This window comes from Pseudophryne corroboree, chromosome 6 (assembly GCF_028390025.1).
Source record: "Pseudophryne corroboree isolate aPseCor3 chromosome 6, aPseCor3.hap2, whole genome shotgun sequence".
Classification (NCBI taxonomy): Eukaryota; Metazoa; Chordata; class Amphibia; order Anura; family Myobatrachidae; genus Pseudophryne; species Pseudophryne corroboree.
In genome coordinates this window covers 325,965,809-325,980,675 of record NC_086449.1, presented here as the reverse complement: position 1 = coordinate 325,980,675, position 14,867 = coordinate 325,965,809, and the positions used below count along the sequence as shown (strand labels likewise).

The 14,867-nt window shown below is 48.5% G+C and overlaps 1 protein-coding gene across 4 annotated transcripts in view; it reads right to left on the bottom strand.

The window, feature by feature from the left end:
- CPEB1 (cytoplasmic polyadenylation element binding protein 1) overlaps window positions 1-14,867 on the bottom strand; it is a 277,604-nt gene that overhangs the window by 182,533 nt on the left and 80,204 nt on the right. For 3 of the 4 annotated variants that reach the window (XM_063926337.1, XM_063926334.1, XM_063926335.1), the window contains exon 2: window positions 2,849-3,026. In XM_063926337.1, the coding sequence (XP_063782407.1) occupies window positions 2,849-3,026 (178 nt within the window). The remainder of the gene's footprint in view (window positions 1-2,848; window positions 3,027-14,867) is intronic. The other variant, XM_063926336.1, reaches the window with a different exon arrangement.

Sequence of the window (14,867 nt, the reverse complement as noted above, 5' to 3'; positions counted from 1 at the left end):
AGGCCATACAGTTTGGCCGATTCCATGCCAGAGTATTCCAGTGGGACCTGTTGGACAAATGGTCCGGATCCCACCTACACATGCACAAGACTATAATCCTGTCCTCCAAAGCCAGAATTTCGCTCCTGTGGTGGATACACAGTTCTCACCTACTAGAGCAGGCATTCCCAACCACGGTCCTCAAGGCACACCAACAGTGCAGGTTTTAGCGATATCCAGGCTGCAGCACAGATGGTTAAATCAAAATAACAGAGCTACTAATTAGGTCACCTGTGCTGAAGCCTGGATATCACTAAAACCTGCACTGTTGGTGTGCCTTGAGGACCGTGGTTGGGAATGCCTGTACTAGAGGGATGCAGGTTTGGGATTCAGGACTGGGTCCTAGTAACCACGGATGCAAGTCTCCGAGGTTGGGGAGCAGTCACGCAGGGAAAAAAAGCTTCCAAGGAAAACGGTCAAGTCAGGAAAGCTGTCTTCACATAAATGTTCTGGAATTGAGACCCATTCACAACGGCCTTCTACAAGCGGGACATCTTCAAGATCAACCCGTACAGATCCAGTCGGACAATGTACCAGCAGTCGTGTACATAAACAGTCAGGGCGGAATGAAAAGCAGAGCGGCAAAGGTAGAGGTGACAGATCCTCCTCTGGGCAGAAAGACATGCAAAAGCTCTGTCGGCAATTTTCATTCCGGGAGTGGACAACTGGGAAGCAGACACGACCTCCATCCAGGAGAGTGGGACCTCCACCAAGAAGTCTTCGCAGAGGTGACCAGTCTTTGGGGAGTTCCTCAAGTAGACATGATGGCATCTAGTCTCAACAGGAAGCTTCAGAGATATTGTTCCAGGTCGAGAGACCCTCAAGAAATAGAAGTGGATGCTCTTAGTGACCCAGTGGGTGTTTGTCGGTGTATGTCTTCCTTCCACTAATACCAAAAGTTCTCAAGATCATCAGAAGAACAGGGGTTTGAGCGATCTTTACTGTCCCAGACTGACCAAGGAGGGCTTGGTATCTAGATCTTCAGGAGTTTCTAATAGAAGATCCTCAGCCCTCTTCCTCTTTGCGAGGACCTGCTGCAGCAGGGGCCGTGCGTGTATCAAGACTTACCGCGGCTTGTTTGACAGCATGGCTGTTGAGCGCCAGATCCTAGCCTGAAAGGGTATTCCCAAAGACGTCATACCCACTTCAGGCCAGGAAAGGAGTAACGTCTAAACATTACCATGGTATTTGGAGAAAATGTGCATCTTGGTGTGAATCCAAGATGGCTCCTATGGAAGTTTCAGTTGGGATGTTGTCTCCATTTTCTGCAGGCAGGTGTGGATGCGGGCCCGATATTGGATTCAATCAAGGTCCAGATTTCGGCCTTAGTCTTTCAGAAACAATTGGCCTCCCTTACAGAAGTTCAGATGATCGTGTAAAGGGTACCTCTATTTGTGCCCCCGGTGGTACCATGGACCTTAATGTGGTGTTGCAGTTCCTTCAAACTAATTGGTTTGAACCTCTACAGGAGATAGAATTGAAGTTTCTCACTTAGAAATTGGTGATTTTAGCCTTGGCATCCACAAGGCGGGTGACTGAGTTGGGGGCCTTGTCTCACAAGAGCCCTTACCTGATCTCCCACGAAGATAGGGCAGAGTTGAGAACAACAATTTCTTCCAAAGGTGGTTTTGTTTCTCTATATAAACCAGCCTATTGTGGTGCCAGTGGCTACTGACACCTTCACCGAGTCAAAGTCTCTTGATGTGGTTAGAGCTTTGAAAATTTATGTCGCAAGAACAGCTCGGATACAGAAAACAGAAGCTCTGTTTGTCCTGTATGCTCCCAACAAGATTGGGTGTCCTGCTTCCAAGCAGACTATTGCACGCTGGATCAGAGGGACGATTCAGCATGCTCATTCCACGGCAGGATTGCCGATACCGAAGTCGGTAAATGCCCATTCTACTAGAAAGGTGGGCTCATCCTGGGCGGCTGCCCGGGGGGTCTCGGCATTACAACTTTGCCAAGCAGCTACTTGGTCAGGGGCAAACACATTAGCAAAGTTTTACAAGTTTGACACCTAGGCAGTTGAGGACCTCAAGTTTGGTCAATCGGTGCTGCAGGGTCATCCGCACTCTCCCGGCCATACTGGAGCTTTGGTATAACCCCATGGTACTGAAGTGGACCCCAGCATCCTCTAGGACGTATGAGAAAACAGGATTTTAATACCTACCAGTAAATCCTTTTCTCCTAATCCGTAGAGGATGCTGGGCACCCGACCCAGTGTGTATTTACCTGCAGTTGTTAGTTTGTTGTTACACGAGTATTGTGTTATGATTATTTTTAGCATGTTGCTGCAATTGTTCATGCCTGTTGGCATGTGTTAAGTTGAATGCCATGTTGTGCGGCATGGTTGAGGTGTGAGCTGGTATGAATCTCACCTTTAGTTTAAAAGTAAATCATTTCCTTGAAATGTCAGTTTCCCTGGGCACAGTTCCTATACCGAGGTCTGGAGGAGGGGCATAGAGGGAGGAGCCAGTTCACACCCTTGAAAAGTCTTAAAGTGCCCATGGCTCCTGCGGAAGTCTACACCCCATTGTACTGAAGTGGACCCCAGCATCCTCTACGGACTAGGAGAAAAGGATTTACCGGTAGGTATTAAAATCCTGTTTTTTACTATATACCGGCCACTTATGGTCGCCATCTGTCAGACATTGAATAATAACAACAAAAAAAAACACACATTAAATTCAATTTGTGAATAGTCACATCTAATGCAAGATAAGTATCTGCAGATGGCAAACCTGTTCACAGAAGTGCCTAGCATGGAGCCAAATCTTACACTACATGAATTGGTGACTGAAGAAAGTACCTTGTAGGTGATCACATTTACCCTTTGCATTGGGAGTGGTGCAGACACCAGTGAAGTCCAGAGAATTGTCCAGCATGGCGTTTATCCGACGAAAAATGTCAGCATTGCTGCATGTAGAAAGTGCTGGGGTATCAGAAGGGCAACCCCAGCAATCTTTACTTCTCCCTAAATCATCCTTCTGCAAAGAAAAAAAAAAAGCCAGGATTTCATGTCAGATAGTCTAGAGGGGGAAAAAGAAGAAAAAAAAAAAAAAAAAAAACACACACCACACAGGTAATTACAGTTCAGTGAATTCTACAGACTTACTAAACCTTATGGGATTAGCTCAATTACAGAACGGGAGACAGGCAAAAGGGAAGATAAACACAAAAGAACTCACAAATCCCCCACCTTTATTACTGACAAGTAGCATCCAGAGGCCACTGCTTGTAATTGAAGTGTGGAAACACCATAATGACAGCAAGTTGTGGCTATGGCGTGAGAAAGTTATATGCAAGAACTATCAAATATAGTGGTGGATGCTCAATTAGCTTAGGATATCATTCAGGTGCTTGAAAGGGAGGGGTATTTCTAAGCAAGGAAAAAAAAATAAATAAGTTTTTAAACCTACCGGTAAATCCTTTTTCGCCTAGTCCGTAGAGGATGCTGGGGACTCCGTAAGGACCATGGGGTATAGACGGGCTCCGCAGGAGACATGGGCACTATAAAGACTTTAGATGGGTGTGCACTGGCTCCTCCCTCTATGCCCCTCCTCCAGACCTCAGTTAAAGAACTGTGCCCAGAGGAGACAGACAGTACGAGGAAAGGATTTTTGTTAATCTAAGGGCAAGATACATACCAGCCCACACCATACAACTTGGAAAGTACAAACCAGTCAGCAGTATGAAACAAAACAGCATCAGCCAGAGACTGATCAAAACTGTAACATAACCCTTATGTAAGCAATAATAAGAATTTACTTACCGATAATTCTATTTCTCGGAGTCCGTAGTGGATGCTGGGGTTCCTGAAAGGACCATGGGGAATAGCGGCTCCGCAGGAGACAGGGCACAAAAAAGTAAAGCTTTACTAGGTCAGGTGGTGTGCACTGGCTCCTCCCCCTATGACCCTCCTCCAGACTCCAGTTAGGTACTGTGCCCGGACGAGCATACACAATAAGGGAGGCATTTTGAATCCCGGGTAAGACTCATACCAGCCACACCAATCACACCGTACAACTTGTGATCTAAACCCAGTTAACAGTATGACAACAGAAAGGGCCTCTTAAAGATGGCTCCTTAACAATAACCCGAATTAGTTAACAATAACTATGTACAAGTATTGCAGATAATCCGCACTTGGGATGGGCGCCCAGCATCCACTACGGACTCCGAGAAATAGAATTATCGGTAAGTAAATTCTTATTTTCTCTATCGTCCTAAGTGGATGCTGGGGTTCCTGAAAGGACCATGGGGATTATACCAAAGCTCCCAAACGGGCGGGAGAGTGCGGATGACTCTGCAGCACCGAATGAGAGAACTCCAGGTCCTCCTTTGCCAGGGTATCAAATTTGTAAAATTTTACAAACGTGTTCTCCCCCGACCACGTAGCTGCTCGGCAGAGTTGTAATGCCGAGACCCCTCGGGCAGCCGCCCAAGATGAGCCCACCTTCCTTGTGGAGTGGGCTTTTACAGTTTTAGGCTGTGGCAGGCCTGCCACAGAATGTGCAAGTTGAATTGTGTTACAAATCCAACGAGCAATCGACTGCTTAGAAGCAGGTGCGCCCAACTTGTTGGGTGCATACAATATAAACAGCGAGTCAGATTTTCTGACTCCAGCCGTCCTTGCAATGTATATTTTTAAGGCTCTGACAACGTCCAACAACTTGGAGTCCTCCAAGTCGCTAGTGGCCGCAGGCACCACAATAGGTTGGTTCAGATGAAATGCTGATACCACTTTAGGGAGAAAATGCGGACGAGTCCGCAGTTCTGCCCTATCCGAATGGAAGATTAGATAAGGACTTTTATAAGATAAAGCCGCCAATTCAGATACTCTCCTGGCAGAGGCCAGGGCTAGTAACATAGTCACTTTCAATGTGAGATATTTCAAATCCACCTTTTTCAATGGTTCAAACCAATGGGATTTGAGGAAATCTAAAACTACATTTAGATCCCACGGTGCCACCGGAGGCACCACAGGAGGCTGTATATGCAGTACTCCCTTGACAAAAGTCTGGACCTCAGGGACAGAGGCCAATTCTTTTTGGAAGAATATTGACAGGGCCGAAATTTGAACCTTAATGGATCCCAATTTGAGACCCATAGATAATCCTGATTGCAGGAAATGTAGGAAACGACCCAGTTGGAATTCCTCCGTCGGAACCCTCCGATCCTCGCACCACGCTACATATTTTCGCCAAATGCGGTGATAATGTTTCACGGTGACTTCCTTCCGTGCCTTAATCAAGGTAGGAATGACTTCTTCTGGAATGCCTTTCCCTTTTAGGATCTGGCGTTCAACCGCCATGCCGTCAAACGCAGCCGCGGTAAGTCTTGAAAAAGACAGGGACCCTGCTGTAGCAGGTCCCTTCTCAGAGGTAGAGGCCACGGTTCGTCCGTGAGCATCTCTTGAAGTTCCGGATACCAAGTCCTTCTCGGCCAATCCGGAACCACTAGTATTGTTCTTACTCTTCTTTGCCGTATGATCTTCAATACCTTTGGTATGAGCGGCAGAGGAGGAAACACATACACTGACTGGTACACCCAAGGAGTTACCAGTGCGTCCACAGCTATTGCCTGTGGATCTCTTGACCTGGCGCAATATTTGTCCAGTTTCTTGTTGAGGCGAGACGCCATCATGTCTACAATTGGTCTTTCCCAACGGTCTATTAACATGTTGAAGACTTCTGGATGTAGACCCCACTCTCCCGGATGAAGATCGTGTCTGCTGAGGAAGTCTGCTTCCCAGTTGTCCACGCCCGGGATGAACACTGCTGACAGTGCTATCACGTGATTCTCCGCCCAGCGAAGAATCTTGGCAGCTTCTGCCATTGCACTCCTGCTTCTTGTGCCGCCCTGCCTGTTTACATGGGCGACCGCCGTGATGTTGTCCGACTGAATCAACACCGGCTTTCCTTGCAGGAGAAGTTCCGCCTGGCTTAGAGCATTGTAGATTGCTCTTAGTTCCAGAATGTTTATGTGAAGAGACTTTTCCAGACTCGTCCATACTCCCTGGAAGTTTCTTCCTTGTGTGACTGCTCCCCAGCCTCTCAGGCTGGCGTCCGTGGTCACCAGGATCCAATCCTGAATGCCGAATCTGCGGCCTTCTAATAGGTGAGCCTTCTGCAACCACCACAGAAGTGACACCCTTGTCTTTGGTGACAGGGTTATTTGCAGGTGCATCTGCAGATGCGACCCTGACCATTTGTCCAACAGATCCCTTTGGAATATTCTTGCATGGAATCTGCCGAATGGAATTGCTTCGTAAGAAGCCACCATTTTTCCCAGGACTCTTGTGCATTGATGTACTGACACTTTTCCTGGTTTTAGGAGGTTCCTGACCAGATCGGATAACTCCTTGGCTTTTTCCTCTGGAAGGAAAACCTTTTTCTGAACCGTGTCCAGAATCATTCCTAGGAACAGCAGACGAGTTGTCGGGATTAAATGGGATTTTGGAATATTCAGAATCCACCCGTGTTGTCTTAGCACCTCTTGAGATAGTGCTAAAGCTGTCTCCAGCTGTTCTCTGGACCTTGCCCTTATTAGGAGATCGTCCAAGTATGGGATAACTAATACGCCTTTTCTTCGAAGAAGAATCATCATCTCGGCCATTACCTTGGTAAAGACCCGAGGCGCCGTGGACAATCCGAACGGCAGCGTCTGAAACTGATAGTGACAGTTTTGAACAATGAACCTGAGGTACCCCTGGTGTGCGGGGTAAATCGGAACGTGTAGATACGCATCCTTGATGTCCAAGGATACCATAAAGTCCCCTTCTTCCAGGTTCGCTATCACTGCTCTGAGTGACTCCATCTTGAACTTGAACTTTTTTATGTAGAGGTTCAAGGACTTCAGATTTAGAATAGGCCTTACCGAGCCATCCGGCTTCGGTACCACAAATAGAGTGGAATAATACCCCTTTCCTTGTTGTAATAGGGGTACTTTGACTATCACCTGCTGAGCGTACAGCTTGTGAATGGCTTCCAACACCCTCTCCCTTTCGGAAGAGACGGTTGGTAAGGCAGACTTCAGGAAACGATGAGGAGGATCCGTCTCTAATTCCAACCTGTACCCCTGAGATATTATCTGCAGGATCCAGGGGTCTACCTGCGAGTGAGCCCACTGCGCGCTGTAATTTTTGAGACGGCCCCCCACTGTCCCCGAGTCCGCTTGAGAGGCCCCAGCGTCATGCTGAGGTTTTTGCAGGAGCCGGGGAGGGCTTCTGTTCCTGGGAAGGAGCTGCCTGTTGGTGTCTCTTCCCTCTTCCTCTGCCTCGTGGCAGGTACGACAAGCCCTTTGCTCTCTTATTTTTGTAGGAGCGAAAAGGCTGCGGTTGAAAGGTCGGTGCCTTTCTCTGTTGGGGAGTGACTTGAGGTAAAAAAGTGGATTTCCCGGCAGTAGCCGTGGCCACCAAGTCTGATAGACCAACTCCAAATAACTCCTCCCCTTTATACGGCAAAACCTCCATGTGACGTTTTGAATCCGCATCGCCTGTCCACTGTCGTGTCCATAAGGCTCTTCTGGCTGAAATGGACATAGCACTCACCCGAGATGCCAGTGTGCAAATATCCCTCTGTGCATCACGCATATAGATAAATGCATCCTTTATTTGTTCTAACGACAGTAAAACATTGTCCCTATCTAGGGTATCAATATTTTCAATCAGGGATTCTGACCAAACTACTCCAGCACTGCACATCCAGGCAGTTGCTATAGCTGGTCGTAGTATAACACCTGCATGTGTGTATATATTCTTTTGAATAACTTCCATCTTTCTATCTGATGGATCCTTAAGTGCGGCCGTCTCAGGAGAGGGTAACGCCACTTGTTTGGATAAGCGTGTGAGCGCCTTGTCCACCTTAGGGGGTGTTTCCCAGCGCGCCCTAACCTCTGGCGGGAAAGGGTATAATGCCAATAACTTTTTTGAAATTATCAACTTTTTATCAGGAGCAACCCACGCTTCATCACACACGTCATTTAATTCTTCTGATTCAGGAAAAACTGTTTGTAGTTTTTTCACACCATACATAATACCCTGTTTTACGGTATCTGTAGTATCAGCTAAATGTAACGTCTCCTTCATTGCCAAAATCATATAACGTGTGGCCCTACTGGAAAATACGTTTGAATTTCTACCGTCGTCACTGGAATCAGTGCCCGTGTCTGGGTCTGTGTCGACCGACTGAGGCAAAGGGCGTTTTACAGCCCCTGACGGTGTTTGAGGCGCCTGGACAGGCATTAATTGATTGTCCGGCCGCCTCATGTCCTCAACTGACTGTTTAAGGGAAGATAAACCATCACGTAATTCCACAAATAAAGGCATCCATTCTGGTGTCGACCCCCTGGGGGGTGACATCTGCATATTTGGCAATTGCTCCGCCTCCACACCAATATCGTCCTCATACATGTCGACACCACGTACCGACACACACCGCAAACGCACAGGGAATGCTCTAATGAAGACAGGACCCACTAGCCCTTTTGGGGAGACAGAGGGAGTCTGCCAGCACACACCACAAAGCGCTATATATACAAGGGATATCCTTATATTAAGTGCTCCCTTATAGCTGCTTTAATATATATATATATATAGCCATTAATGTGCCCCCCCTCTCTGTTTTACCCTGTTTCTGTAGTGCAGTGCAGGGGAGAGACCTGGGAGCCGTTCTGACCAGCGGAGCTGTGACAGAAAATGGCGCCGTGTGCTGAGGAGATAGGCCCCGCCCCTTTTTCGGCGGGTTCTTCTCCCGCTATTTTTCCAGTCAGGCAGGGGTTAAATATCTCCATATAGCCCCTATGGGCTATATGTGAGGTATTTTTAGCCTTGTATAAGGTTTATATTTGCCTCTCAGAGCGCCCCCCCCCAGCGCTCTGCACCCTCAGTGACTGCCCAGTGAAGTGTGCTGAGAGGAAAATGGCGCACAGCTGCAGTGCTGTGCGCTACCTTATGAAGACTGAGGAGTCTTCAGCCGCCGGTTTCCGGACCTCTTCACGCTTCAGCATCTGCAAGGGGGTCGGCGGCGCGGCTCCGGGACCGGACTCCACGGCTGGGCCTGTGTTCGATCCCTCTGGAGCTAATGGTGTCCAGTAGCCAAGCAGCAAATCCACTCTGCATGCAGGTGAGTTTACTACTTTCCCCCTAAGTCCCACGTTGCAGTGATCCTGTTGCCAGCAGGACTCACTGTAAAGAAAAAAACCTAAACTAAACTTTCTCTAAGCAGCTCTTTAGGAGAGCCACCTAGATTGCACCCTTCTCGTTCGGGCACAAAATCTAACTGGAGTCTGGAGGAGGGTCATAGGGGGAGGAGCCAGTGCACACCACCTGACCTAGTAAAGCTTTACTTTTTTGTGCCCTGTCTCCTGCGGAGCCGCTATTCCCCATGGTCCTTTCAGGAACCCCAGCATCCACTTAGGACGATAGAGAAAACTATATATAAGTCCTGCAGAATTTAGTCCGCACTGGGACAGGCGCCCAGCATACTCTACGGACTAGGAGAAAAAGATTTACCGGTAGGTTTAAAATCTTATTTTCTCTTACGTCCTAGAGGATGCTGGGGACTCCGTAAGAACCATGGGGATTATACCAAAGCTCCAGACCAGGCGGGAGAGTGCAGATGACTGCAGCACCGATTGAGCAAACATGAGGTCCTCCTCAGGCCAAGGTAACAAACTTGTAGAATTTAGCAAAAAACTGTTTGAACCCGACCAAGTAGCCGCTCAGCAAAATTGCAATGCCGAGACACCTTGGGTAGCTGCCCAAGAAGAGCCCACCTTCCTAGTGGAATGGGCCTTTACCGAATTTGGTACCAGCAATCCAGCCGTAGAATGAGCCTGCTGGATCGTGTTACAGATCCAGCGAGCAATAGTCTGCTTAGAAGCAGGAGCGCCAACTTTGTTAGCCGCATACAGGACAAACAGTGCCTCTGTTTTCCCAGCCTCGAGCCGTCCTGGCTACATACATTTTTTAGGCCCTGACTACATCAAGGGACTTGGAATCCTCCCAGTCCCCCATAGCCACAGGCACCACAATAGGTTGTTTCATATGAAATCACGAAACAACCTTAGGCAGAAATTGAGGGCGAGTTCTCAACTCTGCTCGATCCACATGGAAAATCAGATAGCGGCTCTTGGGAGACAAAGCCGCCAATTCGGACACCAGCCTTGCAGATGCCAAGGCCAGCAACATGACCACTTTCCAAGTGAGAAATGTAAAATTCAACCGTTTGAAGAAGTTCAAACCAGTGTGATTTTAGGAACTGTAACACCACGTTAAGGAGGCTGGATGTGCAGTACTCCCTTCACAAAAGTTTGGACTTCCGGGAGAGAAGCCAATTCCTTCTGAAAGAATATTTTGATAGGCTCCATTAAGGTACAGATTTCGGCCCTAACTTTAAGCCCATATCCACCCCTGTTTGTGGAAAGTGGAGAAAAAGGCCAAGGTGGAAATCTTCCGTAGGAGCATTCTTGGCTTCACACCAAGATATATACTTCCTCCAGATACGGAGAGTGTTTCGTAGTCACCTCCTTCCTAGCCTTTATCAGAGTAGGGATGACTTCCTCCGGAATACCTTTCCCAGCTAGTATTCGGTGTTCAACCGCCATGCCGTCAAACGTAACCGCAGTAAGTCTTGGAACACGCAGGGCCCCTGCTGCAACAGGTCCTCCCTGAGAGGAAGAGACCACAGATCTTCTGTGAGCATGTCCTGAATATCTGAATACCAGGCCCTTCGAGGCCAATCTGGAACAATGAGTATTGGCTGCACTCTTTTTCGTCTTATGATTCTCAATATTTGAGATGAGTTGAAGAGGAGGGAATACATAGACCGACTGGAACACCCATGGTGTCACCAGGGCATCTACCGCTACTGCCTGAGGGTCCCTTGACCTGGCACAATACCTCCGAAGCTTCTTGTTGAGGCGTGACGCCATCGTGTATTTGTGGAAGTCCCCAACGACTTGTTATCTCTGCAAAAACTTCTTGATGAAGTCCCCACTCTCCTGGATGGAGATGGTGTCTGCTGAGGAAGTCTGCTTCCCAGTTGTCCACTCCCGGAATGAAGACTGCTGACAGAGCGCTTACGTGATTCAGCCCAGCGAAGAATCCTGGTGGCTTCCGCCATTGCCACTCTGCTCCTTGTCCCGCCTTGGCGGTTTACATGAGCCACGGCTGTGACGTCTGATTGAAATCAGCACCGGTAGGCCACGAAGATTCACCGCTTGTCGTAGGCAGTTGTATATGGCCCTCAATTCCAGTACGTTGATGTGTAAACAAGCCTCCTGGCTTGACCATAGTCCCTGAAAATTTCTTCCTTGTGTGACTGCTCCCCATCCTCGGAGGCTAGCGTCCGTGGTCACCAGAACCCAGTCTTGAACGCCGAACCTGCGACCCTCGAGAAGGTGAGTACTCTGCAGCCACCACAGGAGAGATACCCTGGCCCTGGGAGACAGGCTTATTTTCTGATGTATTTGTAGATGGGACCTCGACCACTTGTCCAGAAGGCCCCACTGAAACGTCCTCGCATGGAACCTGCCGAAGGGGATGGCCCCGTAGGTCACCACCATTTTTCCCAGTACTCGAGTGCATTGATGGACTGACTTTTTGGTTTTAGCAGGTCCCTGACCATGTTCTGGAGTTCCTGGGCTTTTTCCATTGGGAGGAAAACCCTCTCCTGTTCCGTGTACAGAATCATGCCTAAGAAAGATAGCAGAGTTGTTGGAATCAACTGTGACTTTGGTAGCTTTAGAATCCAGCCATGCTGCTGCAGCACTCCCCGGGAGGGCGACACTTTTCAGCAACCGATCTCTCGATCTCGCTTTTATCAGGAGATCGTCCAAGTACAGGATAATTGTGACTCCCTGCCTGCGCAGGAGCACCATCATTTTTGCCATTACCTTGGTGAAAATCCTCGGGGCCGTGGAAAGCCCAGACGGCAATGTCTGAAACTGGTAATGACAGTCCTGTACAGCGAATCTCATGTACGCCTGATAAGGGGGGATACATGGGGACATGAAGGTATGCATCCTTTATGTCTAGAGACACCATAAAATCCGCCCCTTCCAGGCTGGAGATAACTGCCCGGAGCGATTCCATCTTGAATTTGAACTTTTTCAAGTACAGGTTTAGGGATTTTAGATTCAGAATGGGTATGAGAGCCATCCGGTTTCGGGAACACAAAAAGAGCTGAATAGTACCCCTTCCCCTGTTAGACTACAGGAACCTTGATAATCACTTGCTGTTGACAGTTTTTGAATTGCAGCTAAAACTAATTTCCCTCTCTGGGGGAGAAGCTGGTAAAGCAGATTTGAAAAATCGGCGAGGAAGCACCTCTTTGAATTCCAGCTTGTAGCCTTGGGATACAATTTCCATCGCCCAAGGATCCACGTCTGACTGAACACAGACCTGGCTGAAGAGTCAAAGACGTGCCCCCACTGGCGCGAACTACCGCAGCGGAGCCCCAGCGTCATGCGGTGGATTTAGTAGAAGCCGGGGAGGACTTCTGCTCCTGGGAACTAGCCGAAGCAGGCATTCTTTTCCCTCTACCTTTACCTCTGGCGAGGAAGGAAGGAAGGAAAAGCCCCGACCTCTTCTGGACTTATGCGACCGAAAGGACTGCATCTGATATTGTGGTGTTTTCTTTTGCTGTGGGGGAACATAAGGTAAAAAAGTAGATTTACCCGCAGTAGCTGTGGAAACCAGGTCCGCGAGACCCTCCCCAAATAAAACCTCACCCTTGTAAGGCAAAACTTCCATATGTCTGAGTCGGTATCACCCATACAGTCCCCCAATAAGGCCCTTTGGAGCGACAGAGTATCCCAGCACACACCCAGCGCCACCAGACACTGGAATAAAATCCCAGTCAGTACAGCGCTTTTATATAAATATACTTACAGCGCCAAATAAATGTGCCCCCCCTCCCTCTTTTTTGCCCTCTGTACATGTGTTCAGCAGGGGAGAGTCCGGGGTGCCAGCTTCTCTGCAGCGTGCTGTGGAGAAAATGATGCTGGTTAGTGCTGAGGGATCAAGCTCCACCCCCCTCAACGGCAGGCTTCGGTCCCGCTCAAATCCATATACTGGCGGGGGATTTTGCAATATACAGCCTCCGCAGTATATATCTATGCCAGTGTCCCTAGAGGTTTCATAATTGCTGCCCAGAGCCCCCCTATACAGTGCCACCAGTGTGTGTGTGTAAATGCAGGAGCAATGGCGCGCAGCATTACCGCTGCGCGTTACCTTATTGAAGATCTGAAGTCTTCAACCGCGTTTGAAGTCTTCTTTCTTCTCATACTCACCCGGCTTCTATCTTCCGGCTCTGTGAGGACGGCGGCGCGGCTCCGGGACGAACGGTGAAGGCGAGACCTGCGTTACGACCCTCTGGAGCTAATGGGTTTCCAGTAGCCTAAGAAGCAGAGCCTATCATTTAAGTAGGTCTGCTTCTCTCTCCTAAGTCCCACGATGCAAGGAGCCTGTTGCCAGCAGTGCTCCCTGAAAATAAAAACCTAACAAGAGTCTTTTACAGAGAAACTCAGTAGAGTTCCCCTGCAGTGCACCCAGTATCCTCTGGGCACAGGATCTAACTGAGGTCTGGAGGGGCATAAAGGGAGGAGCCAGTGCACACCCATCTAAAGTTCTTTATAGTGCCCATGTCTCCTGCGGAGCCAGTCTATAACCCATGGTCCTTACGGAGTCCCCAGCATCCTCTAGGACGTAAAAGAAGAAAAAAAAAAAAACACACACCAAACAATGTTTCCCCCAGCACCATGAATGATAGCAGTAACCAGATTTAAATCCCATACAATATCTTAGAATTCAGAGATCTTGATTACATATATCTGCGCAAATGTATGTGTAAACCCCGAAGCTGCATCAAGGCCTCTGTATATATTAGGGGTCCCTAGTGCTATATCTAGGTGCAGGGCGCCACAATAAAAAAAAACAAAAAAAAAAAAAAAAAACACACACAAGCCAGACAGGTCAGGGCAGCATACCAGTGGGGAAAAAAATAAGAATTTACTCACCGGTAATTCTATTTCTCGTAGTCCGTAGTGGATGCTGGGAACTCCGTAAGGACCATGGGGAATAGCGGGCTCCGAAGGAGGCTGGGCACTCTAGAAAGATTTATGACTACCTGGTGTGCACTGGCTCCTCCCACTATGACCCTCCTCCAAGCCTCAATTAGGACACTGTGCCCGGACGAGCTGACATAATAAGGAAGGATTTAGAATCCCGGGTAAGACTCTTACCAGCCACACCAATCACACCGTACAACTCGTGATACAATATCCAGTTTAACAGTATGAAAACAACTGAGGCTCTCAACAGATGGCTCAACAATAACCCTTAGTTAACAATAACTATTTACAAGTATTGCAGACAATCCGCACTTGGGATGGGCGCCCAGCATCCACTACGGACTACGAGAAATAGAATTACCGGTGAGTAAATTCTTATTTTCTGACGTCCTAGTGGATGCTGGGAACTCCGAAAGGACCATGGGGATTATACCAAAGCTCCCAAACGGGCGGGAGAGTGCGGATGACTCTGCAGCACCGAATGAGAGAACTCCAGGTCCTCCTCAGCCAGGGTATCAAATTTGTAGAATTTTGCAAACGTGTTTGCCCCTGACCAAGTAGCTGCTCGGCCAAGTTGTAAAGCAGAGACCCCTCAGGCAGCCGCCCAAGATGAGCCCACCTTCCTTGTGGAATGGGCATTCACAGATTTTGGCTGTGGCAAGCCTGCCACAGAATGTGCAAGCTGAATTGTACTACAAATCCAGCGAGCAATAGACTGCTTAGAAGCAGGCGCACCCAGCTTGTTGGGTGCA